Consider the following 25,000-nt stretch of genomic DNA (forward strand, 5'->3'; position numbering starts at 1 on the left):
TCTGTATGTTTTCTTGCTTTTTGGATTATCCTTTGTGTGTTGTGTGAAAGGAAGAGGGGGCAAACAGACACACACCCACATGCACACGCGCGCACACGCACCCTCTAATGGTGTCAACAATGATCAATTCGGCGATCCGAATCGATGCGGGGCATGGACGATCCAGAATCGATCCGGCTAGTTCCAGAATCAATCCGGCAATTTATTTAAGTTTCAATTACTTCCATGGATATTTCGGAAGCAAATGAATGTGAAATTAAATAAAAGCACTTCAAAACATTGCAACACTGATACAGACTGATACAGAAAACAGCCAATACATTGTTGCTCAGAATCTGACTACTTGTATTGCCTCATCATGGCTGAATAAACATTTGCTTTGCGTTCAGTAGAAATGTAATGCATTGCAATGCATTGTAGAATTGAATCGGATCAGATCAGAACGGATTGGATATAATAGAATCGAATCGAATCGGATCTACTACCTCCCGAATCGTGATCGAATCGGATCGTGAGGGCAGTGCCGATCCACACCACTAGCACACACACACACAAAGTATGGAAGAAAGCAGTATGATCGGCAGAAAGGATGAGGGAGCAAACACGCACGCACGCACGCACGCACGCACGCACGCACGCACGCAAGCACGTACGCACACACACACCAATGGATGTGAAACTCTGGAGCGGAGATTTACAATGTCCCGCCTGTGTTCTAGGATTCTCTGTCGAATACTGTAGCAAGCTTAGTGTCTAAGTCATCGATTTTGGCGTGTGTTCAGCTACAGTCTAGGCCTTAATCCCCATCACACTCACACAGTCACACACTTGCACGCATGTGTGTGTGTGTGTGTGTGTGTGTGTGTTGCTGACTTAATTTGGGCAATTTTGACACAACACACTGTAATCACTTCTCAACCAAACCGACAAACTCACAACATCCCATTGCAGGGGGCCAGTGATGGACAAGAAGAGAAGGCAAATAGCACAGAATAGGACAAAAGAAGGAGAGAGACAAAATAAGAGGTAGAGTGAAGATGGATAGAGGGAATGGGTACAGGGACATCTTAGACTCCCTTGCCAAAAATAAGCTTTACCGCCAAGACTAGGCCATCAAGGAAAGTGAAAAGGCGCAGCTCTTCAGAAGGCAAGGCAAGGCACCTTTATTTATATAGTGCATTTCATACATAAATGCAATTCAATATGCTTCACAGAAAATTAAAACATGAAATGAAGAATGAAATGAAGAAAACATTAAAAATGAGAAACAATGAATATGAAAATATTAAAATAAGACATTCAATATCTGGAATAGGCAAGAATAGAAGAGAATAGCCTGGATGACCACATGTCTCGTCAGAAGAGAAAAGCCCACAGTCTGTCAGAGGACAGACCACAGACTGTCAGAGGTTGGGCAGAACTCTCTCTAACTCTCTATAGACACTTTATATAGATTTTATAGATTGACTTAGTTGAAAGAGAAATACGCATGTGTAAGACAGAGAAATTCAGTAACAGCCATGAGCGTGACTCGAGAGCTTGGAATATGCAAACACTGTAATTCTGGAGAGGAAGAGGATAGCACACATTGCCTTACCCGCATACTACAGAAGAATATAGACTACTATGCCCTGAATTCAGAATCTTAGACAATACCCTAAAACTTCCACTTCCCCTGGGACAAATACAGCATTTGCCCTGTTACATTTTGAGAGTGAATATATTCTCATATGGCCATCAACCAGTGATGCTCTTCTTTGTTTACTTATGAATGATCACAGCTATTATTATATTGTTTTTCCCTTGTAAAGCCAGGGAGGGGAGGTGAGAGGAGGAGAGGAGATAATGAAGTGGTGGATGAGGAGGAGAAGAGGATGAGGGGATGAGTGATGTGGAGAGCAGGGGAATCAGGAAGGTGTGAAATGAGAGACAGAATGATGAGAAGTGTGTTTGGGCTGTGACGCAGCTTAGGCAGGTGGAGATTGCACACATATGGGCTGGTGTGTGTGTGATGAACGAAGGTATTGTGAGGTGACTGAGAATGGCGGTTGGCACTCACACTTTAGTTCCAGGCGTATGAAGTCAGAGTTGCCGAGGTTCTCGAGGAAGACTCCGTGGGGGGCGGAGGTCTTGAAGTAGAAGGAGATGTCAGCACTCGTCTCCCCCTGGAAGGTGGAGAAGTGCAGGTAGGACGAGGGCGTGCTGAAGGAGGCAGCGTTCCAGTAATTACCTGTGGAAGAAAACAACACACAATGAATATAAAACACAATGCACGTACACACAAACACACACGCAGGCACGCACACAAATGATGCACGCAAAAACACACCACCCTGAGAGCTCAGTTAGATCACCGGCACTATTTTTGACAAACAAAGCAGTTGAGGTAATCAAGGCAAACTTCAAATCCACACCCAGAACCGAAGACAACAACAACAAATATGACAGACGCCTTCTGGGGCCATGGCTCATGACTCCTCTGCTCTGACTGCAATGAAACTTTGGGGGAAAAGACTGAGCGAAGAAAACTTTGAGAGGTTACACAGTCTTCTGATAGACACCCTTCAGAATTGAAAACAACATCAGTAACAAAACCATGGGAATTGAATTCCACCTCTCACTGACATCTTTGAGTGTCTGTGTGGCAGAGAGACAGCCCAGTGTCACTGTCTTGTGACCTCCACCACCACCACCACTGCCCATTCACTCCATTCAACTGAATAGCTGCAAGACTGATGGCTATGAAGCTTAAAGACAGGGGGTATTATTTGTTATGCCAATAAAGCAGTATTGAATTTGAAAAGTATGTTGTATAGCTTCAACCTTGATTTCCTCCAGAAGGCTGTGCAGCTGACACTTCACTGAGGACACACTTCACTTGAGGCAACAGAAGTAAAGAACAGGATGATTTGTTTCATGTACCACGCAAGTCAGAGAATGTTCTGAAATGTAATTTTAGCTCAAGACTGAAAAACATTATTTCAAGGCCTCCGTCTTACACATTAACACTGAATCATCAGAACTTCACAGAAAAGAGGGAGAGAAAAGGATGGACAGAGAGAGAGAGAGAGAGAGAGAGAGCGAGAGAGAGAGAGAGCAATAGAGATATACATCAAGAAAGAAAGAAAAGAGAAGACGGAAAGAAAGAAGGTTAGGCATGTGCTTGAGCACGTTTCTCTGTAGACATTTGTTTAAAACATATCCATCCCCCGCATAATTAAAAGATAACATTGGCCTTGTCATCGTCTGCCTTTAATTGATTACTAAACTTTTGAAGTGCCACCATCTTTGCAGCTTGCACTTTCAAAGTGGAGAATATTGGAAAGGCAACAGGGGAGGGGAAACGCACGCACGCACGCTCGCACACACACACACACACACACACACACATGTGCACACACACTTTGGGGAAGAGAGGGAGATAAGGCAACACAGAGGAGGAGGAACAAAACCAGCTGTGCACACAGGATTGGAAAAGAGTGCGCTGAGGAACACATGCACAGACACACACGTTTTTTGTCCCGGGCCCAGGAATGAAGAGGGCACATCACTGCGTCCTCATGAAGTTGTGATTAATTGTTCTATATTGTTCCAAAATAAGTTGGTTTTGAGGGAGGGAGAACGTGCTATATTTGCATTCAATAAATGGTCTCTTGATTTTTTGCCTGTCTTGTCCTTAAAGAGGGAATGATTTGGTCTGTCATTACGAGGGGAAAAAACACAACACCATTCGATTTCAAGGAAAGTGCGTGCCATTTGCCATGTCTCAGTACAAAACAGGAGGGCAGAAAATAAAGGAAAGGTGAGAAATCGAAGAAGAAACCAGGAGCCTCAGGAATTCACTAAAAAATATTCTTCTGATGATGCAGGTACTAGCAAAAGAAGGAGATGAGCAAAGCAAAAGTTTTCCATCCCCATAAATTAATTGGACACAGGCTGTGCTGCATTCATGTAAAAAACAAAGGATATCAGTCACACTGAACACAATATTAAACAGGCATTGCACTGAATCATTTCATAACCACAACGGCCTAATAACGTTGTGTTTCATATCTCTGTGACCGAAGCTAAGGATATGCACCTTAGCCCACATTAGCCCTTGGGGAGAGGGTCATCACTATCATCTGAAATGCTGACAATGTTTTTTGGAAAAGTATACCTATCCTCCACCTACTAGAAAAAGCCTGAAAGCAGTCATAGGATGGTAGCAAAAAAAAAATTCGGCTCTTGAAGATACTACCCCCCCTACAGTATAATACATGAAAAGTCTGTTTTGGTGATCGGATGTACATATGTGGTTTAGGCTCATTTTGGGGGTCTTGTCAATATTCTATACCAGAGCGCTAGGTATCACTGGAAAGGGGAACTTTCTGGCTTTCATTTAAGCCCATTAGTGAACTTGTCTGACACACACAGAGGTCACAACACTTCATTAAGCCAGACATAGGTCACATTTTCAATATCTTGTACAAGCGCAATTCAAATAACATTTTCTCATTTGCAATCGGGATGTTGAATGGGGAAATGTCCCCCAAAAGCTGCTGCACCTAGGTTGACCGTGGGGAAACTTTATAATTTTCTCCACACGGAGTCCATGAAGCTCGAGTCCACAAGCACAAGTCGAGGATGGGAGTTTGGATAATGGAATGTCCCCAAAGACACAATGCACAACCTCTGTCTCATGAAAATCCCTGTTAGTCCACCGCACTGACGCCGTAGTGGCACAGATAAAAAGAAGAAAAAAGAAAGAAAGAAAAAAATGCAGCGTTCTTATATGTCTACTGCAACTACACAGCCCTGGCAAAACAACTGTGTGTGTGTGCGTGTGTAAGCGAGCGTGCGTGCCTGCGTGCTTGCGCGTTGTGGTTGGGGACTGTTTCAGTTCTTATGATGAGAAAGGTGGAGGCAAGCACACAAGAAGACATGCACACACACACGCTCACATGTACGCGCACAACAGTAGTGTTGGGAATACTGTGTACTGCATCACTGGATCTGTGGGCTTTCCTTACGGACCGGACTGATCTGGGCTCAGTTGGGTTCTGAGGATGCTGAGCTGATGTAAGACAGACACAGACACAGACACAGACACAGACACACACACACACACACACACACACACACACACACACACACACACACACACACACACACACACACACACACACACACACACACACACACACACACACACACACACAAAAGAGATGTGGTGCAGGACATACAGTACATAGGAGAGGAGCAGGAGACGAGTGAGGATGGGGAGACAAGCAGGGAAGCTTATCAGGGAGGCCCAGGAGTTTGTAGAGACACTGGTTATCTACTCCACACCACCGCTGAGGCTTCAGCTAACTTCTCTCCCTCTCTCCCTCTCTCCCTGTCTTTCTCTCTCTCTCTCTCTCTCTCTCTCTCTCTCTCTCTCTCTCTCTCTCTCTCTCTCTCTCTCCCTCTGTCTCTCACACATGCACGCATGCATGCACGCACACGCACATCCACCCACACCAACCCACACACTGTGTGAGACAGTAGGCTTATTCCCCTGTTGTGACTAGATAATTTGCTTTGGCATATTGTCTCTTAGTCGCAATTATTCCCAAAGTCAAAGCTTTTTGTATTTTGATGATGCATAAACAAACAACCGTCTAATATATTTAGCAAACATTTACATTTTAATTTAAGGGACCTACCTACAGACATTTATAGCCATATAATTGAATTAAAATCCCATCCCACCCGCACACTACGATCCACTGACTCACTCCTCCTTACAGTTCCCTCCACACACCTGCGCACCATGGGCGACAGGGCATTTAGTGTTGTTGGCCCCAAACTTTGGAATTCTCTCCCACTGTCACTTCGTCAGTGCTCTACACTGTCTACTTCCAAATCTAAGCTCAAGACACACCTTTTCACCTCTGCTTTTCATCTTCACTGACAGGCACTTCCACTTTATTTTAATTATCAGTTTATTTTTTATTTTACATATTATTATTTTTTCCCCTCATTTTTATTTTATTTTCAAATGCATTCTACTTCTTTTTTCTTATTTTAAAACATTTATTTTCATTGTACTTTTATTTCTATTTTATTTTTGCATTTTAATTACTCTCCTATTGTTAATTCACTGAAGCTTCGTTATACTTTCCCTACTGTTATGTATTTGTTTTGATTGTAAAGTGTCCTTGGGTATTTTGAAAGGCGCTCAAAAATAAAATGTATTATTATTATTATTATTAAAAGTGATCTACGTATATACGCGCTTAATCCCCGACATATGGGCTTGCTGGGGGACCCCTGAAGGTGATACAGGCATGACACAGAAAAGTATGCAGTATTCATTTAACACTTAGAGAGTACAGTAAGTGGGAGTGTAGTGCAAGTGTTGCGATAGTGTTGAATCCAACTTAATTAACACTAAAAATTTTACTTTTCAGGTTATCTTGGCAATTGTTTGAAGAAGAGTCTTCTGGACCTGTCTCAGCTCCATGCTATAAATGAGTGGCTGAATACTGGATGATTTGATCTATCTATGCTCATATTACAGGATGCAAGACCTCGCAGCAAAGCTGTGAGTGTCGACTACATTGGGAGTCTTGTTATAAACCCCATGGGAAACGGACAGGAAGGCCATTAATAACACATGGTCAAGAGGCAAATATGTGACAGTGTAGAGAAGAGAGGATTGAGGCAAAGGAAGGAAGGAAGGAAGGAAGGAAGGAAGGAAGGAAGGAAGGAAAGAAGGAAGGAAGGAAGGAAGGAAGGAAGGAAGGAAGGAAGGAAGGGAAGACAGCATCTGTTGCCTGTACTTTGGGGTCATTTTGATCTGTGTGGGAATTATAACTGCGGTGGGCGATAGGTAGTAATTAGCCATTACACCCGCAGGAAAAATTGCAAACACCTGCCCCATAATTTCACAATTACCCACCATTTATTTCCATCAGGTATTTCCTTCAGGTAATACAGAACTGCCATCCGTTTTGCTGCATCACAGAGTCCGTTTTGTTCCATCACATTACGCAGAAAATATGGACTTAAAAATAATGTGCACCTGGCATTAGAAATACAAACTCATAAACACGCACAAATAATAAAATATATTATCTCATTAACATTTAGAATTCCTAACAGTGCAATCCAATTCTTTAATGGAGCTTTAATGTGAGTTATACCACCACTGTTTACCAAATCTATCAGAGAGCAAGAACTAATAACTATGGAACAGCTCTGCCAAGCTCACAGATGCCTAAACTTGGCTCTGTCCTACGCGACTGCTATGAGAACAAGCCAATATTCATGCATATCAGGTTACAACAACACAAGGCGTTTTGGTTGACTATCTCATTACATCAACATTCAGAGGGAGACACACTTCCCTGGTCCAAGTGTAGTTTTTATTCGCCAAATGATGAGAGGGAGTTGTATACCACCACCCGTCTGCAGATGCCAACTCGTGTAAATGAAATCTGAGGGGATCTAAACTGGTATGGATGGCAACCAGCCCTACTCTCAGTTCCAAGATGGTGAATTAGAATATGAGAGAGAAGGCCTTAGCTGTGGCTCCTCTCTTAAAGGTACAGTACTCCAGACTTCCACCAGATTTATCAAATTATTTGAAATTACTGCTAAACTCTCCTCACCTCTACTTCTCTACTCCACACCGCCTCTGTCACACAGAAGCACAGTGGCCCTGTAACCCAGATCAATTCCAGCCAATCAACACCACACCTGGCCCCGGGAGCAGAAGAGGAAGGATAAGGCATTTGATTGGCTGTAAAGATCAATCATCATCAACCCTCAGTTACGTTGGCAGATTATGTCATTGAATAACACTTGCTGGAAACAATTCTGGAGAATGAGTGTGTTGACACGTCCTCCCAGCTACACACACAGACGCTCAGTGCTCACTAGTGCTTTCATTTGCGCAGCCCAGATGCTACTTGGCTAGGAGGTGCTGGGATCCTAATAGCCCTGATTTGCACTAACACTCTTCAAGTAGAAAACAAGCAGGAGTGTTAAGCACAAATGCAGCTAAGTAGCTAAAAGTCAGGATGAAGTCACACGTTTTTCCTCTGTAAGGCTTCAGGCTTTCGTGACATCTTGTTGCTTGAATCTATACAGTACCTCCAGATGGTTTTAAATGAGAATGTGGAAGAACTGAGAGAGAGAGAGAGAGAGAGAGAGAGAGAGAGAGAGAGAGAGGGGGATGGAGAGAGAGAGAGAGAGAGAGAGAGAGAGAGGGGGATGGAGAGAAGAGAGAGAGAGAGAGAGAGAGAGAGAGAGAGAGAGAGAGAGAGAGAGAGAGAGAGAGAGAGAGAGAGAGAGAGAGAGAGAGAGAGAAATAGGGATGGGCTAAATGAGGTACAAAGAACATCAAAACATCAAATACATGGGGAAACTGGGGTACAAAAAAGAAAGTGAGAACAAGAAAATAAATATAAAAATGATGTGGAGAAGCCTGAGTATCACTCATTAAGCCACTCAGAGCTCTCGGTTCTTTTGTATAAAAATCTCAAATAATAGAACAGCTACAAAGGCAGTATTTGCTCTGTTGTTGAGGGACATTTCAACATTTTATTTTAAATGAAACCAAAAGAAAAGCAGAGGGTATTTCTAATAAACAGGATGTACACTCACCCAGCTAGCCAGCCAACTACACGCATGCACACACGCACGCACGCACGCACGCACGCACGCACGCACGCACGCACGCACGCACGCACGCACGCACGCAATCAAAGATTCAAAAGCATAGCTGGTAGCTAAGGTGCCAATGTTTATGTAGCCTACAGCCTTCAATGTGATTAAAAACCCTATCATTTTATGCCCTATCATTTTATGTTATGTAGGCTACAGTAAATCCATACCTTTTATGAATATCAATGCAAGTCAACATGTACAAGCAAACATAACATATTTATTTTGTAAATACTTAATTAGGACCTGCCTAGGCGGAGGTTTTATGAAAGAAGTGAAAGTGAAAGCCCATTGGGAAACTCCAACTCCCATTGTCATTGTGACACAGCACTCCACAGCACACAAGTGAACACTGCACACTGCACACAACGAAATTGCATTTATGCCTCACCCGTGCAAGGGGGCAGCCCTCAGTGGTGCCCCATGGGGAGCAGTGCGGTGGGACGGTATCATGCTCAGGGTACCTCAGTCATGGAGGAGGATGGGGGAGAGCACTGGTTGATTACTCCCCCCACCAACCTGGCGGGTCGGGAGTCGAACCGGCAACCTCTGGGATGCAAGTCTGACGCCCTAACCGCTCACCCATGACTGCCCATATTTATTATTTATTTATTACTATTTTATTATTAGTCTATTATTTTTTGTTTTTATAAGTGTTTTGAGACCATGGTTCATGGTGATATTACACACACACACACACACACACACACACACACACACACACACACACACACACACACACACACATATATATATATATATATATATATATATATATATATATTATTGTTAAGCCAAAATTTCAAGTTTTAGACACAGTTACAATCTTCAGAATGAACATTCTAAGCTCTTTGCTGCTACCTCCAGAACACAGTTATTGCCATGACAACTTGATGGAATGTTTACTTTTCATTGGCATTCTAGAAAACCAAACTAGAATGTTCAGGAAAATGCAGCTCAGTCTATTTGAGACACTGGAGAGAGAGGTTGATTACTATGAAGCTCAGCAAGATTTTCAAATGCTGCTGCTCAGCGCCCATGGAGGAGTCATCCAACAGGAAGAAAGGAGTGCAGAAAGGTATGGAGACCCTTGTAGCCACTCCTGAGATGCTCCAACTGGAGGCAAGACCAAGTGCAGAGATACATGCTCTTACAGAGCCTCTGAGAGAGGAGACTCCAGCAGAGCCAAACTTTTACCTTCATGTCAACTGGTGGAATTACCAGAAAAGATCTGAGAGGATCCAGGTACTGAACGAAGACCAGAGTCAGCTTGCCTACGAAACAAAGTGTCAGCTGGAGGAAGACAGAGTGGCAATGCTTCATAACTGGTTTGCCCGGAGACAGGAGGCACTGGATTTAATGGGTAAGCATATCATAAACACCCACTGAAACTTTTCTTTTGTTTCATTTTAGCTTAATCATGTTTCACTGCTTGTATATTATGTTTTGTATTTAATATGGTTTATTTCCAATATTAGGCTACATATTGCTCTGCATTATTCTCTGTAGGCATATGCACATTCAATCAGTTTCTTTTGGATAATATAATATAATATTATGCTGTATCAAAATTGACTGTGAACTTGATCACTCTGTCCTTAAACATTCTCCATTCTACAATATTATGTACTGTGTTCATTTATGACTCATGTTTACCTCTGTCCTAACTGACTGTTTTGATCAACATTGCAGCTACTGATGCCAAAGAGCTGACTGCACTGGCTGACAAAGATCAGCTGGCCGGGGTCTCTCTCAAGTGGAGAGAGGTCTTGAGAAGGAACCAGAGCGGTTCAGGAACCCTTTCTGCTGAAGAATCAGGAACCCTCTTTGCTGAAAAATCATGGGCTGATGCAGCCGACGGACAATGCAACACCCTGGCCCAATCAGCAACCCTCTCTGCTGAACCCTCATGGGCTGATGCAGCCGACGGACAAGAGAAGACCTCCAGCAGACGGACAAGATACCTCTGGTCAAGAATCATGAGACAATCCTGGCGATCTGGACAAATCAACTCAAACTAGGAATAGGGGGGACTCAAAAAATGACAAACATTAAAAAAAATATACATTTACCAATTTGGACTTCCTCAGGTAACCCCTTCAACACACAGGGTAAAGGATCCTGAGACAAGGAGGTGGGAGATCAGGAAAACCACTCCTGCTGAAACACATTTATTATATAACTGCACATAAACGTAGGCCTATATTTTAAGTGCAAGATTTTTATATTTAATATTAAATTTGGGATTATTTGTTTCACTCTAAATGCCATCTTGCTGTTACTTTTCATTAGGAGTTTTGGGTTGCGTTGGTTTGTCTCTCTGTTTTTCTGTTCGTCTCTCTGTCCCTCTGTGTGTCTGTCTGTCTGTCTGTCAGCAGGATAACTCAAAAAGTTATGAACAGATTTTCATGAAATTTTGAGGAGTTGTTGGAAATGACAAAAGGACCAAGTGATTAAATTTTGGTGATAATCGGATCACGATCCGGATCAAGGATTTTTTTTAAAGATTCTTCGCCCTTGCGGGATAGGGCAAATTTTGACATTCCAGATTCTAACTCCACAAAAACAAAGTAGACAGACTTGAAATAAAATGTGTAACATAGTCAAATGTTCTATCAAACGACTTCCTTGGCGGAGGTCTGCACTCTCTGAGAACATTTCTAGTTTGAAAAGGTGACAGGTCAACACGACACATTTGAGCAGTAGCATCTGTGGCACTCAACAGACTTCTGTCAAGTCCAACAGATGGTCTCCTCCCATACGATTGGCATTGACTGTGGCACTGACACCGTGCTGTGACTATGGCAAGACAGCAATGAGACTGCTCATGGTCATGGATACAAACTGTCAAAACAGTAATGCAATGGATTTATGCAAATGAATACAGTGAATCCCTGCTCGGTTCTTTTGGATTTAAAAGAGACTCTTTTGTCCTAAGAAAAGAAGCAAAGAGAGACAGAATAACCAAATGGACACAAGAGAATGCAAATTACGAAACAAAAGGCAATAGACAGTTTTGTCCTGAGACTAAGGTCAGATAGAGAAAGACAGAGAGACAGCAAAAGTTCTGTCCTGAGAATAGGGGTCAGAGGGAGACACTCTACTGCTGCTGCTGCTGCTGCTGCTGCTGCTGCTGCGGTGCTGATTCTGCAGTGCCGGCTGCCTGAAGTGATGTGGCGATGTGATTGGTCAGATACTGAGCCCGTGCCAAATGCTCACAACAGCATCTTCTGAGTGAGTGGGTGAGTGAGTGTGTAAGTTTTGGCCCTTCTCTAGTTGCTTATTTTTCTGTCTGACTACTATTGGTCTGTCTGTCTATGACTGTATGTTACTTTATCTGTTAATCTATCTGTTTGATATTAAGTTTGTCTGTCATTTTTTTCTGTTTAGTCTGCCAGTCTGCCTGTCTATCTGTATTGTGTTATTGCTCTACCTGCCTACTTTACTGTGTTTGTTAGTGGGGCTTTATCACTACACCTTATGACAGCAGTCATCTGCATACCTATCAACATCTGTCACATTAGAATGACATTTGTACAGATAGGGGGGATTCTGTGAAGTTATAGGTACTCACATTCACATATGTGTGCATGGCACATACGTTTTAGGCCCTAAAAAATTTAGGGGGATTATTGTGCTTAAATGGAAGGTCTATACACATCTATGGGTCTTCCACCCAGAGGCTGTTGCTGTTTCGAATCTTGGCTTCCAAGGGGCTCATGAAGAAGTCAGTCATTCCACCAAAGACAAATGTATTAAAACCAGAAATAAAATCTGCTTATAAATCATTACTGCATTTTTTGTTGCTGCATCTTGTTTACTAAAACGGTCCTGACAGAATTAATGTTATTTCCGAATCTTCATAATCAACATTTGCATCTGCTAGAAATAAATTACAAATAAATGTAAATTGATGTTATGCATCCTGCTGTTCCACACCACAGATGAGATCATTATTTGGGAATGGAGATTAATCTGAATTCATCAGCTTCATCAGATTAAGCATGTCAGTCATTTGACGGTCTTAGGAATACACTGAGGACGGCAGAATGCCAAAAATGCATCTAAAATGCCTCCCTTGACTGTGTTGATCTCGGTTTCCACCTCCCTTTCATAATGGTCTTTCATAGCGGTCTTGGTTTCCACAGTCCTTCTCTCCTTATACTCAGTGCTGTGTTCCAAAGGGGCCTCATTACATTCCATTACACTACACTTTGCCGCAGCTCTTATCCACAGGGACATACCTATTTAGCTGCAGGGTGCCATGTAAAATTAGGTGTCTTGCAAGGGCATTTCAGCCATGGTGCAAGTTACTTCTTCACACCCACATGCTGCTAACGGTATGTGATTGTGTATGGAGTCTGTGATGCTGTCGTCTTGTTACAGTAAGCGCAATAATCGTGTTTGGATAGGCCAGCAATGGAGCCACCTAGAGACAAACAGTTTTCACCCACTAAGAGGGTAAAGTCTCACCTTTCAAAGGAACATGTTCCAGTGGCCCTATCACATAATGTGCTGTCACTCTGCAAAAAAACCTTCAAAAAATGCCTCAGAATGCCGGTATTCTACGCCAACATTCTGAAAATAGTATTGGCTACTATAAGCCACAGCTGTCTGGTCAGAGTCGCAGGCTGCCCAATAATCTCAACTCCTATACCAGTGGAAATCATTTGGGTGGGTAAGTACATTGTGATCTTAAATCTCCAAATGGAAGTCTGCCCAGGTGAAAAACCCATATACTTAAAGTGTACTTTTTTTGACCGTACTAAGTACAAAGTGTACTATTTTCGGCGATTTAAAGTGCGCTTCATTGCACTATTAGTGCGCTGAAGCACTACTAAAGCAGTACTTCAGCACACTTGCAGCACACTGAGGATGCTAAATTGGCACCGCTTTTGGACAACTTTAAGTGCACTACAAGCATACTTTTGAAAGTATGCGCCAAACACACTTTCCATGCATTCGTATGGCATTAAGAGTGTGCTGGAGTACTCTTCTATGACATTTTATTGTTACTTGAAGTTCAATAAAAGTATATTAACTTCATGCTTCTTGGAACACTTCAAGTCTGTTAAAAGTATATCATGTTAAGTATTGTAAATATATCAACAGGTATGCTTGAAGTACGTTTACAGTACACTTCCAAGTACATGAAATAACATAAATGCAATACTATAATCAAGAGCTTGTGCATTAACCACATCCACAGGTCACATCTGTGTCATGCATACATAGCATGTTTGCCATTCACAGTGATTTCAGATACACATATCGCTTCAAATGAATCTTGCTTCATCTTTTAACACTTGATTACTTACTGTGGACAGCCATCCTTAGTTTGGTCAATTGCTTCTGTCTTACCGCCCTCCATGATTTACCTGTGAGCCCATAGGCATATATACCAGAACATATACGTGACCGTCGCAATGACGGTGGGAATATGGTAATTTTTTGTGTTCCACTTAAAATAAAATAAAAACCCTACAATAAATGCAGAATATAACAATGAGTAATATTTTCATGCAAACCACAGATATTCCGTCGAGATAAATGGCTCTCTGCTTGAGAAATTTAGCTCCAAGAAGTGCAGTGCATGATGGGACATGCATGATGGTGCATGATGGGTAAATGCACTTTGTGTAAGTGCACTTTGAAGATATTTAGGTTAAGTACAATCATGGTGCACTTAGAAAAAGTATACTTGCAATATGTTAAAGCGATTTACTTTAAAGACTAACTATAGAAAATCACACTTCGAAGACATTTGGGTGAAGTATAATCATTGTGCACTTTAAAAAAGTGCAATTGCAATATGTTATTAAAAAATACACTTTTAGTAAGTTCACTATTAGAACACTATTAGTATATTCCTCTAAATACACTTTATCCAAACATCTTCCAAGTCCACTTTAAGTATGGTTGGCTAAGTGTACTTTATTTGAGAGCAACTTAATTACATCTAATTTTAAGTACACTTTAAATAAGCATATTGTAAACATGCTTTTTCTTAGCACAAAAAGTATGAGTGCACTTTTAACATGCTAAGTACACTTCAGTCGTGCTTTTATTGTACTAAATTGAACCACTTTTTCACCTGGGCAGTCCCTACAATTACAAAGTGGATAGAAGCTGCCTTGTCTGAGTTTCAGGTCACGGAATAAACGGTCTGCTCTCACAGTAACGACCTGTGTGCTCTGTGTCAGTGTTTACTGGAGGGAGCAACTGTAGAATGTGAGAAAGTATTTTGAGGGGGCAAAACCTCTGGGAGGATTTTAGAGTTTCTCCTCATCCCATTTGTCTAGATGTTTCAGGTGAGGCAAAGGAACAAAGTGAGAGGGTGTGTGATGGGAAAGAAAAATGAGAGAAAGAAAGAGAGAAAAGACAATAGCTTCAGATAGGGTGGATAGAGATAGAGGTAAAATGAGGACAGAGAGAGAAATAGAATAGAATAGAATAGAAGAGAAGAGAAGAGAAGAGAAGAGAAGAGAAGAGAAGAGAAGAGAAGAGAAGAGAAGAGAAGAGAAAACAAAAGATGGAAAGAGAAAAGAAGAAAGAGAAAAGGGAGAGAAAACAGTTCTGAGTGCTGAGTATAGGTTGAAACAGGCCTTGCAAGTAGCAAGCATTACAATAAATGCCAGTAGTGATATCCTCCAATATAAACAGCATGGTTCTGGTACTTCACTTTCTGTCAGTGGAGCAGGTACAAATTAAACAGAGTGGCTTAATCCATATATAATCTGTAATAAAGGTCAATAAAGAATGCCTTTGCTGAGTGAATCGTTTTTCTTCCCCATGCCATGTAAAATAGAGATAAAACAAATCTTAGAAGTATATTCAGTGACTAATATGTGACTAAACTATACTTTATATAAATAATACAAATAAAATTGAAAGTTTCCCTTTGCCAAATTGTACTTAAGACTGATGTAATGTCTTTAATTTCATATAGTATTTCCTGTAATTTCCTGTCACTTTGTATATTCACTTTTCTGCTCTATCTCTAAAGATAAACCTTCCACATGTGTAATATGTAACCTTCTGCATTTGCCTTTTCTACATTTTTCACAGCATGGTGTCTGTCTTACACAATTTGATAATTCAGAGGAACTTCCTGTTATATTTCAATGGTGTACAGAAATCATCAACCATGTATTATTCAGGTGTGTGTATGTATCCACTGACCCTCGCCAATGGGATGGGAACACTGTGGAGGTTTGAGAGCATAAAAGGGCTTTAAGGCGGACTTAACAATACACAAGATCCAGTTTCATGCTGCATTTGCGAAGATGGGATTCTGTCTGACTGGCAATACAATGTTCGGTGCAAGAGCAAAGAGGGGAAAAAGCACTTTGAATGAATATAAAAGGAAGCTACGCTGGTCTCTTTGAGCACAGGACTCAAACAAGCTGCAGCATTTTACAGCTGGATATGCACTAGCTCTCTGTGGAGATTCTGCATGGCCTCGACATTTTGTAAGGCGGTAGCATTTAACCACTTAAGACGCGGCTTTATACATTTGTTGTTACCAGTATGGTAATGACCAAGTCGCGGTGCCTTACTAAAGGGCCTATGTTGTGTCATAGTATTGTAGTGCTATGGTAGTTACATTTCAATGACTATTACAGCGTGCCACTGGAGGTACGGCGCGCATTAAGGGGCTACGGTAATAGAAACAGGTTCAGGCATCTGGAATGGGAAAAACGTATTAAGAACCAGGAGGAGAAACATGCCAGCAAACGAACGAACGAATGCACGCACGCACGCACGCACGCACGCACGCACGCACGCACGCACGCACACTCTAGATATAGGAGGGGAGGGGTGATGGGGTCTTGATGGTACATGACCATCAACCATCACCAGAGACACAGACAGGGAAGATGGTGTGTGTGAGAGACTGAGAGTGAAAGAGTGTGCGCGGGAGAGTGAGAGGGACAGAGCAAGTGTCATAAAGCCTCCATGCATGTCAGTGGCAGGTGGCAGGCCCAGTGTCATGATGAGTAGTACACTTTTATAAATCACTCAACACACGCATACACGCAGGCACACATGCATGCACACACACCACACACCACACACCACACACACACACACACACACACACACACACACACACACACACACACACACACACACACACACACACACACGCACACGCACACGCACACGCACACGCACACGCACACACCACTCAGGCAGTCTACGTTGAAACCTGTTTACCAGACTGGAATCCCCCGGTCGCCCCATCAGTTATTTACTGGTGATGTGTCGTCGAGGGATAACTTCTCCAGATGGCTCGCTTACAAATGGCTGCTACACAAGAGGTCATTAAAAGGCCTTTATTCATGTCATGGTTGAAGGAGGCGAGACATGTGTGCACGTGCACACGTGTGTGTGTGTGTGTGTGTGTGTGTGTGTGTGTGTGTGTGTGTGTGTGTGTGTGTGTGTGTGTGTGTGTGTGTGTGTGTGTGTGTGTGTGTGTGTGTGTGTGTGTGTGTGTGTGTGTGGGAGAAATCATGGCATGGTGGGAGAAATCATGTCTATCCAACGCTTTTTGAAAGGATTAGATGGACGATGCACCATAATGGAGCCTTGATTACCTCTGAAAACCCATCAACTACGAACACAAAACCACAGCAGAGTGAGCCTTAATGATTGTGTGTGAATATTGAATCTCAATAGCTATCACATTACTACTATAAAAAACATGAATAATAAAATCTGATGGTCTAATGGTCAGTGTGGCTGCAATACAGATTAAATGTAGTAATTTTACATTAGCAAGATGGTGGTCATTTTATATACTGCAGTGGTGTTTAAATCACAGCCCTTTTGTAGATCATGCTCATTAGACAGATTGCCTGCCTCTTCAGCTGGCCTATCTGAAATGATGAACCTTTCAAAAACATTGGCTGCTCTCATGTGATGATAGTTATACTGTATATCATGTTTGTGTGTGGGCAAGAAATTAACGTCAACGAAAAGTTGTATCTGCTCATTGGACTGCTGTACCACAACACCAACATGTCAATCAATGACCTCATACATTCTTCATCATACAGGCAAGTGTCATATACTGACGGAAAGCTGAGATCCACCACTTTCCACTGATATGCATGCCAGCAAGGAAGCAGAGAATCGGAGGTGTGCTTTTCAAAGACAGCACAACACCAGAAAACCAGCAAATGCAATGCCATGGGAATTAAGATGCAACAACTGTTCTTCAGAATTGTATACAAATCAAAAACCAAAAAAGCTTCATGATGTGTATTTTAGTCATTACCTGTTGCACTGTCAAAAGCCAGAGCAGTTCCCAGCCCACACAGAATCGGACATGACTTTAATTAATTCTCGTGTAGGCTGACTGTTCAAGGAACATCACGGCTCCATCTCGTTATCTAACCTCCTGTCCTCACCTTGTCTTTATGGAGAGGGAGGACGATTAGATATTGAGATGAAGCCCACATGTCGCTATGAAGAGCAAGAACCATTTGGCATGTGGTTTAAAGGCAATTCAAATTTAAAGTTTGATTTCCCATGGACTGCCACTGCTTTCACATGGATAATCAGAAAATCTGTGCTCCATGTGCTTGCCAGCGGTAACCATAACTGATAAACTTGGCAAAGACACGCCCATGCTGAGCTACGCGCTGTATTTCGGAGTTAAGCGCTAGGGGAGTGGCAAAGTTTCAGAGCGGAGAATCTGCGGAAGATGAAAGTGCGTATAAAGTGTGTGCATAGAACAGACCTGCACACCAAGGGGAGAATTGAGGCCTTATGCATCCCATAATTACAGCTATCCATGGAAACTGGAGAGGGCACTTCTCTATCTCTTCTATGGCAGGCCATTTATCAATATTGCTGCATACTGAACAACCCTCTTCCTTGCTCTCTCTCTCTCTCTCTTTCTCTCTCTCTCTCTCTCTCTCTCTCTCTCTCTCTCTCTCTCTCTGTGTTTTTGTCTTAAAGGTGTGAAGGAGAGGGCTCCACCCTTCTCATGACAAGGGGAGATATTTTATTTGAAATGTATGTTATGAACTGGTGGTGAAATCCGATAAATGGATTCTCTCTGGAATAAACGGACTATATCAGCTCAGCTGAAGTAATGTGCTTCTCTCTCTCCCTCCCTCTCTCCCTCTCTCTCTCTCTCTCAAACCTAAGTGAAGATGTTTGTGTACTTGTGTTTCTCTGTGTGTGTGTGTTTATGCGTCGTGAGCACAAACTGAGTGAGTATGTGTGTGAGAGTGCACGTTTTGAAGGGCTTTTAAACAGTCCCTGTCTGAGTGTGCATTGTCTCCCAGGAGAGAAGCATACTCAGCAGAACACTTTAATGGTCCGACTCCCTAAATAGGCAAAGTTTATTACAATGGAAAAGATGTGGGAACCTTTGAGCTTCTAATAGGAAGATTGAGAGACCACAACTAATGAGGAGGAGAATGAAGAGAGAAAGAGACAGAATGATAAATTGAACGATGGAAAAAGCGTGAGAGAGAAAAACAGAGAGTGATAGAGTGAACGAGGGAGAGAGAAATAAAAAGAAAGATAGTCATGGAGGGAGGGAGAGAGATAGGGAACAAGAATTACACCATGGTCTGCATTTCATTTGACTTACATCTCTTTGTGAGAGCAGTGCCAGAGGTAAGGGGGAGCTAACAGAGTATCTCAATGGAAAAGTCTCATCTGCAGCTGAGTAACCCCCACACCAGATAATGAGCAAAACAACTAGCGTCTTCTCTTAACCTGAGACAGCACATCAAAAGATGACCTCAAGAGACACTAACAAGGACAGTAAAACACTATTGTATACTGTAAACTGTAAAAAGTTATAATCTTCATTATAAACGGTCTTACAACATAAAAACAAGAACAATTTTCAACAATCTCATTTTGTAAGCTCTGTCATTTTGATAGGGTCACCTCCATGGGAATTGTGGAATACCATAAGGTACTCCTAGGAACAGAAGGCGCATAGGTGAGGCGTGGGTGTGTTGTATGACAGACAGACAGACAGACAGACAGACAGACAGACAGACAGACAAACAGACAGACACACGGACACACACACACACACACACACACACACACACACACGCACACGCACACGCACACGCACATGCAAGCGCACGCACACGCACACGCACACGCACACGCACACGCAGACATGCACACATGCACACACGCACACACGCACACACCAGGACCTTCGCAATGGATATTGCATTTAATGGATTTTGGAAATGGATGAATGTATATATGGAGAGAAAGAGTGCGTAGCCGAAAGGGATGGATACAACATGAATTGCTTGAATGAAGGTGAATTGATCTGGCTCACCTGCAAATGAAGGTGCATAACACAGGTCCCTGGTTAATAACAACCTCACATTAGTCACTCTGACAATAAAGAGCAACAGCGAACATGAGAGCTCAAAAAGGTGAGAGACAGAAGCAAACGTAATTGTGTGAAGAAAAAAAGACAGCATGATAACATGAGAGCTAGAGACTGAAAAAAGAGGAGAAGAAGGGAAAAAAAGCAGCGACACGTCCCATTTGCTATATCAGTTCAGCTGAAGTAACAATCTCTCTCTCTCTCTTTCTCTTTCTCTTTCTCTCTCTCTCTCTCTCTCTCTCTCTCTCTCTCTCTCTCTCTCTCTCTCTCTCTCTCTCTCTCTCTCTCTCTCTCACGCATGCACGCTTGTATCAGCTTGGCTGAAGTAAGCTTGTGTGTGTTCCCGTGCTAATTTCACAGCTGACTGAGCACAACACTGCTAGACACAAAGTAGTTCTGAAGATACAACGGCCATTGTTTATTCACACCGGCCAAATTACTCTCACGAGACCTGAGCCCTGCGTTGTTTGGTGTAACAGATTGATTAAGTTGTTGGTTCACTTCAAAGGTGAGTGAGAAGTTGTTTTCTTTTTTTGTTGACATCCTCCCTCCACATCTACTTTATCTTTAAACACTGACAATACAACAAAGAGGTAGCCACTGCGTGAGTGGAGAGACAGAGCACTGCTGTCTCTAGAGGATTCTACTTTGTTTCCTGTTGTGAAATGTGTCACTTGCTCAGCACAGAAACTTCAGTAAATCATAAATAAGAGTCTTAGTTTGTCAGAGGGGGGGAAATCCTGAAGGGTGATGGGTGGCCCATAGCAATGACTATATTTTAATTGCTATAACAGTTGGTTTCCTGCCACTCTAACAGTCTCTGTGGTGGTCTTTAATTTGTTTTCTGCAGTTGAGAAAAACATAATGTGACACAACATAATTGGCTGAGATTTCATGGGAATATAATTCACATTCTGTGTAGCAACAAACTGCCACACACTAAGAGACAATGCCACATTATTTATTCCAGACTTTTCCAATGGGATTTTCTATGAGGATAAACTAGCCAAATGGACACCATTAAGAGCATCATAATTAGATGCATGTGAGACACATTTTAAATATTGGAGGGACAGCAGGAGTCCCACCTCATGAGGGCTCCTCTCATCTATAATGTTTCCCCTTCGCCAGGTTAATAATGCAAGTCAGGGATATTATATTCCCTTAGAAGTGACAGGGTTATCAGTCTTAATTAATTTCAATTTGCCAAAACAACCCAAGCGTTGAAACAGAAAACTCTCATCGTTCTATCTCATTGTTCGTTCTCTTCTATCACTCCAAACCCTTCTCTCTCTCTCTCTCTCTCTCTCTCTCTCTCTCTCTCTCTCTCTCTCTCTCTCTCTCTCTCTCTCTCTCTCTCTCTCTCTCTCTCTCTCTCTCTCTCTCTCTCTCTCCACTGCAGCAGTGCAGGCATATGTGATTCTTTATTAGTTCATCATTTGTTATCTCTATGTGCAGTCTCCCGGTGATTAATGGCTGATGGCTACCTGTTGCAATGCAGAACCATTCGTGTGTGTGTGTGTGTGTGTGTGTGTGTGTGTGTGTGTGTGTGTGTGTGTGTGTGTGTGTGTGTGTGTGTGTGTGTGTGTGTGTGTGTGTGTGTGTGTGTGTGTGTGTGTGTGTGTGTGTGTGTGTGTGTGTGTGTGTGTGTGTGTGTGTGTGTGTGTGTCTGTGTGTGTCTGTGCGTGTGCGTGTGTAACACTCCAGTTCAAACATGCACAGTAACATACGGAGGGCCTCAACTCAGGGTGTACTTTCCTTTCTAACTACTGGGGGCCCTGACCTGGGACCAGCCTTCCAGCTTTGACTTCAACAGCAGCATGAGGATGATGCTGATTAAAGAAACACTCAAAGGAGGTCTTTGCAGATCCCCCAGGCCATGGTGCAGGGCAACACACTTTAATTCACACTTCCAGTCCGACTGAAAGACCAGTACCATTGAGATAATTTTTTGTTTGACAAAAAACTGACACATTGACTTTCTGGGGTCCTCCTCACATTCTGGTCAGCTTCAAAACGTCAAAAAAACTCAAACATGATTTCAAAGTGGGCAGACCTTACACACACAACCAATGTGCTGAAAAAAATAACAAAACATAAAATACACTACAAGAAAATATATTCCCCTCTCTCTGTCCACCATCCTACATTGAAGTGTGACTGTAAGTCAATAAAAATGTTTTATGATAATTTATGATAAGCCAAAATCAATGCATACTAACCAGTCAAAAAGACAGTTCCTAATAAAAAAATATTTTAAAAGTTGCTGTTTTTAATGAATAGAATTAATTGTATAGCTTACAGCTTAAATGTATGTGCTAGGTTTCTGAATGGGGCACATAGTGCATGGACCTTTGCTCCAGTGCAGTCCAGAGTAAGGCTATTGAGCCTATATTATAACCTTACTGTCCCCCAAGTAGTAATGACCAAGTCTTAATCTGTTACGTAAGGCTCTGCAATGTCATAGCAATGTTGTTATGATGTAGTTCAGTCTTTTCAGCAATGACTGAACGGACCCACCAGTGGTACTATCTGAGCAAAGACACTACTTGTGTTATTAAGTGGGCTCAATGGTTTCCGCCAGTGCTATATTATTATGCCTTTGACGGCATGACGCTATTCACTAGCATGCACACGCGCACACACACACACAACACTAATGAACTAATTTGGAGTTCTTGCCGTAAATAATGAATGACTCTTTAACACTTTCCGAGGCTCGTGCTGAGATGAATTTGCTGTTCTGCTCCAGAGCGCACGCACGCACGCACACACACACACACACACACACACACACACACACACACACACACACACACACACACACACACACACACACACACACACACACACACACACACACACACACACACACACACACACACACACACACTATGTGTGGCGCTGCTGCTGCGTGAGACAAGTGAGGTCTGGTCCTCTCAGGATGCTGCTTATCCACACAGCATTAATATGTCTGTCCTGTGGAGACTGCAGAGAGCTTGGCAAACACACACCCAGATCCAGACTGACTCAACTGGATGTTTTTTTTTTATTATTATTTTTTTTTTACCTATATTCAAGCGTTAAGCTGCCACTACCAAACTTTTGACTACTCTGCCCCAACAGCTGCACAGTTGGTGTGTCTGGTGTGTATTGTGTGACTTGCGTGGTTGGTGTGTCTTGTGTGTGGTGTGCAATACGTGACTGGTCTGCCTTGTGTGGCTGGTGTTTGTGCTAAACAGGTGACTGTAATGAGTCGTCTGGCTGCAGCTGATGTGAGCAGTAAGCACAGGCCAATTAATGGACATAATGAGGCGTGGAGAAACTCAGCACTTGGTCCACAGATGATGCTGAGGAGACCAGGGGGCATGGGAAGGGTGTGTGTGTTTCTGAACACGTGCAATGGTGGGGTGCGGTGAAATGAGGATGTGCTGCTGGGGTGAAAGTGTGTGTGTGTGTGTGTGTGCGTGCGTGCGTGCGTGCGTGCGTGCGTGCGTGCGTGCGTGCGTGCTTGTGTGTGTGTGTGTGTGTGTGTGTGTGTGTGTGTGTGTGTGTGTGTGGGTGTGGGTGTGGGTGTTGGTGTGTAATGACACAGTTGTTGATTTCCCTGACGCTGGTTCCGGTTCAGTGGATGTTGGTCTGGAAATCAGCTCGTGCAGAGAGCAGTTTAGCATGAACTGTTTCAGATAAACAGCTCTGCTTTGCCAGGCTTAAATAAAGACCTCAGTTAGGACAGCTGGGACGGGTTGGGTGCATGGCTTGGCACAGTTAGTGTATAGACAATGCAATTGGGTGCTTTAATTGCTTCAAAAGCTATGCAAATAGGTAGAAAAAGATGACATCAGCAGTGAAATAATGACTTCAACAGCCAATGCCTATGTTCTTCAGAATTGCAACAAGGTGAAAAAAGAAAGCACCTTAAACTGGATGCAATAGTGCTGTAGCTTCTGCCGCACAAAATCAAAAAGAGCAATTGAACAACCTTCTATTTAAGATGCAGAGCACAACGCAGGAATAAATAACACCAGTTACTCTCTAAACCCTTCAAGTCATTGTCCTGGCAGGTCTGTAATGCCTTGTCATTTTTAATATATTTAGGTAATTCACACTAAACGCACCATATTATATTCATTGCAGTCGTATGGGCTTAAAGTCTAACTGAGCGTACTGTGTTTTCCAGATGTGTGCAAAACTGCAATGCTAGTCTCCTGACCGAGGTTTCTTATTTCAATGTCGTAGGTAATGATGAAATGTACAGTAAGGAGGAATTTATGGGAGACAAATAGCTGGTTGTTGTCGTGTCTTGTCTTCTCCTCTGTGTGCATTGTCAGGAGATTGAATGTTTTCTGTGATTATGGAGACACAGCGGAGGAGATGTAAAATGCGAGAGAGTTTGGAGAATCACAGCTTCCTGTCTGGATGTTCCCCAGATGCCTCGAGACACAAGGTGTGTCTTGCCTCAGAGCTGAGCCTGCTGTCACTGCTTCCACACATTCTGCTGCTGGATTCTGTTGCTGGAGATGGTGGCCGTGGGAAAAGGAAACAGTGAGGTGGAGATATGAATAAATACTGTAGCATTGGCAGAGAGGAAGCAGATATCTTGAGAGAGGGGGGATCTGGAGCCTGAGCAGGCTGTCACAGCTACTGAAGATGGTAGCAGAGTTGCTAACGGTGAATGTAGTGATGGTGGAGAGAAGACAGGTGGGAAGATATACCCTAATGGAAAACTAAAGCCTGATTGGCATGGGATAAATATTACCTGTGGACCACTGATAATTCACAATTATCCCCGCACCTCTGTGTTATTCTGTGGCTCATTCGGACGGGTTAAGAAAACGTCTGTAATTTACTCAATTTACAGACATCCTGACTGGACATGTTATAAATTCACAACTTCCTGTTTCGTCTTTGAGTTGTTTT

General features: G+C 42.6%; 2 protein-coding genes across 2 annotated transcripts in view; one reads left to right on the forward strand and one right to left on the reverse strand.

The window, feature by feature from the left end:
• The window catches only part of LOC134455315 (contactin-associated protein-like 2), a 183,021-nt gene that overhangs the window by 42,948 nt on the left and 115,073 nt on the right, over positions 1-25,000 (reverse strand). Inside the window, exon 14 of the mRNA XM_063206336.1 lies at positions 2,060-2,230. Within this exon, the coding sequence (XP_063062406.1) occupies positions 2,060-2,230 (171 nt within the window). The remainder of the gene's footprint in view (positions 1-2,059; positions 2,231-25,000) is intronic.
• Positions 9,665-10,983, forward strand: LOC134455969 (uncharacterized). The gene is made up of 2 exons (XM_063207348.1): positions 9,665-10,057; positions 10,387-10,983. The coding sequence occupies exons 1-2, from the start codon at positions 9,691-9,693 to the stop codon at positions 10,713-10,715; spliced, it is 696 nt and encodes a 231-aa protein (XP_063063418.1). The 5' UTR covers positions 9,665-9,690; the 3' UTR covers positions 10,716-10,983.

Source organism: Engraulis encrasicolus, chromosome 9 (genome assembly GCF_034702125.1).
Source record: "Engraulis encrasicolus isolate BLACKSEA-1 chromosome 9, IST_EnEncr_1.0, whole genome shotgun sequence".
NCBI lineage: Eukaryota > Metazoa > Chordata > Actinopteri > Clupeiformes > Engraulidae > Engraulis > Engraulis encrasicolus.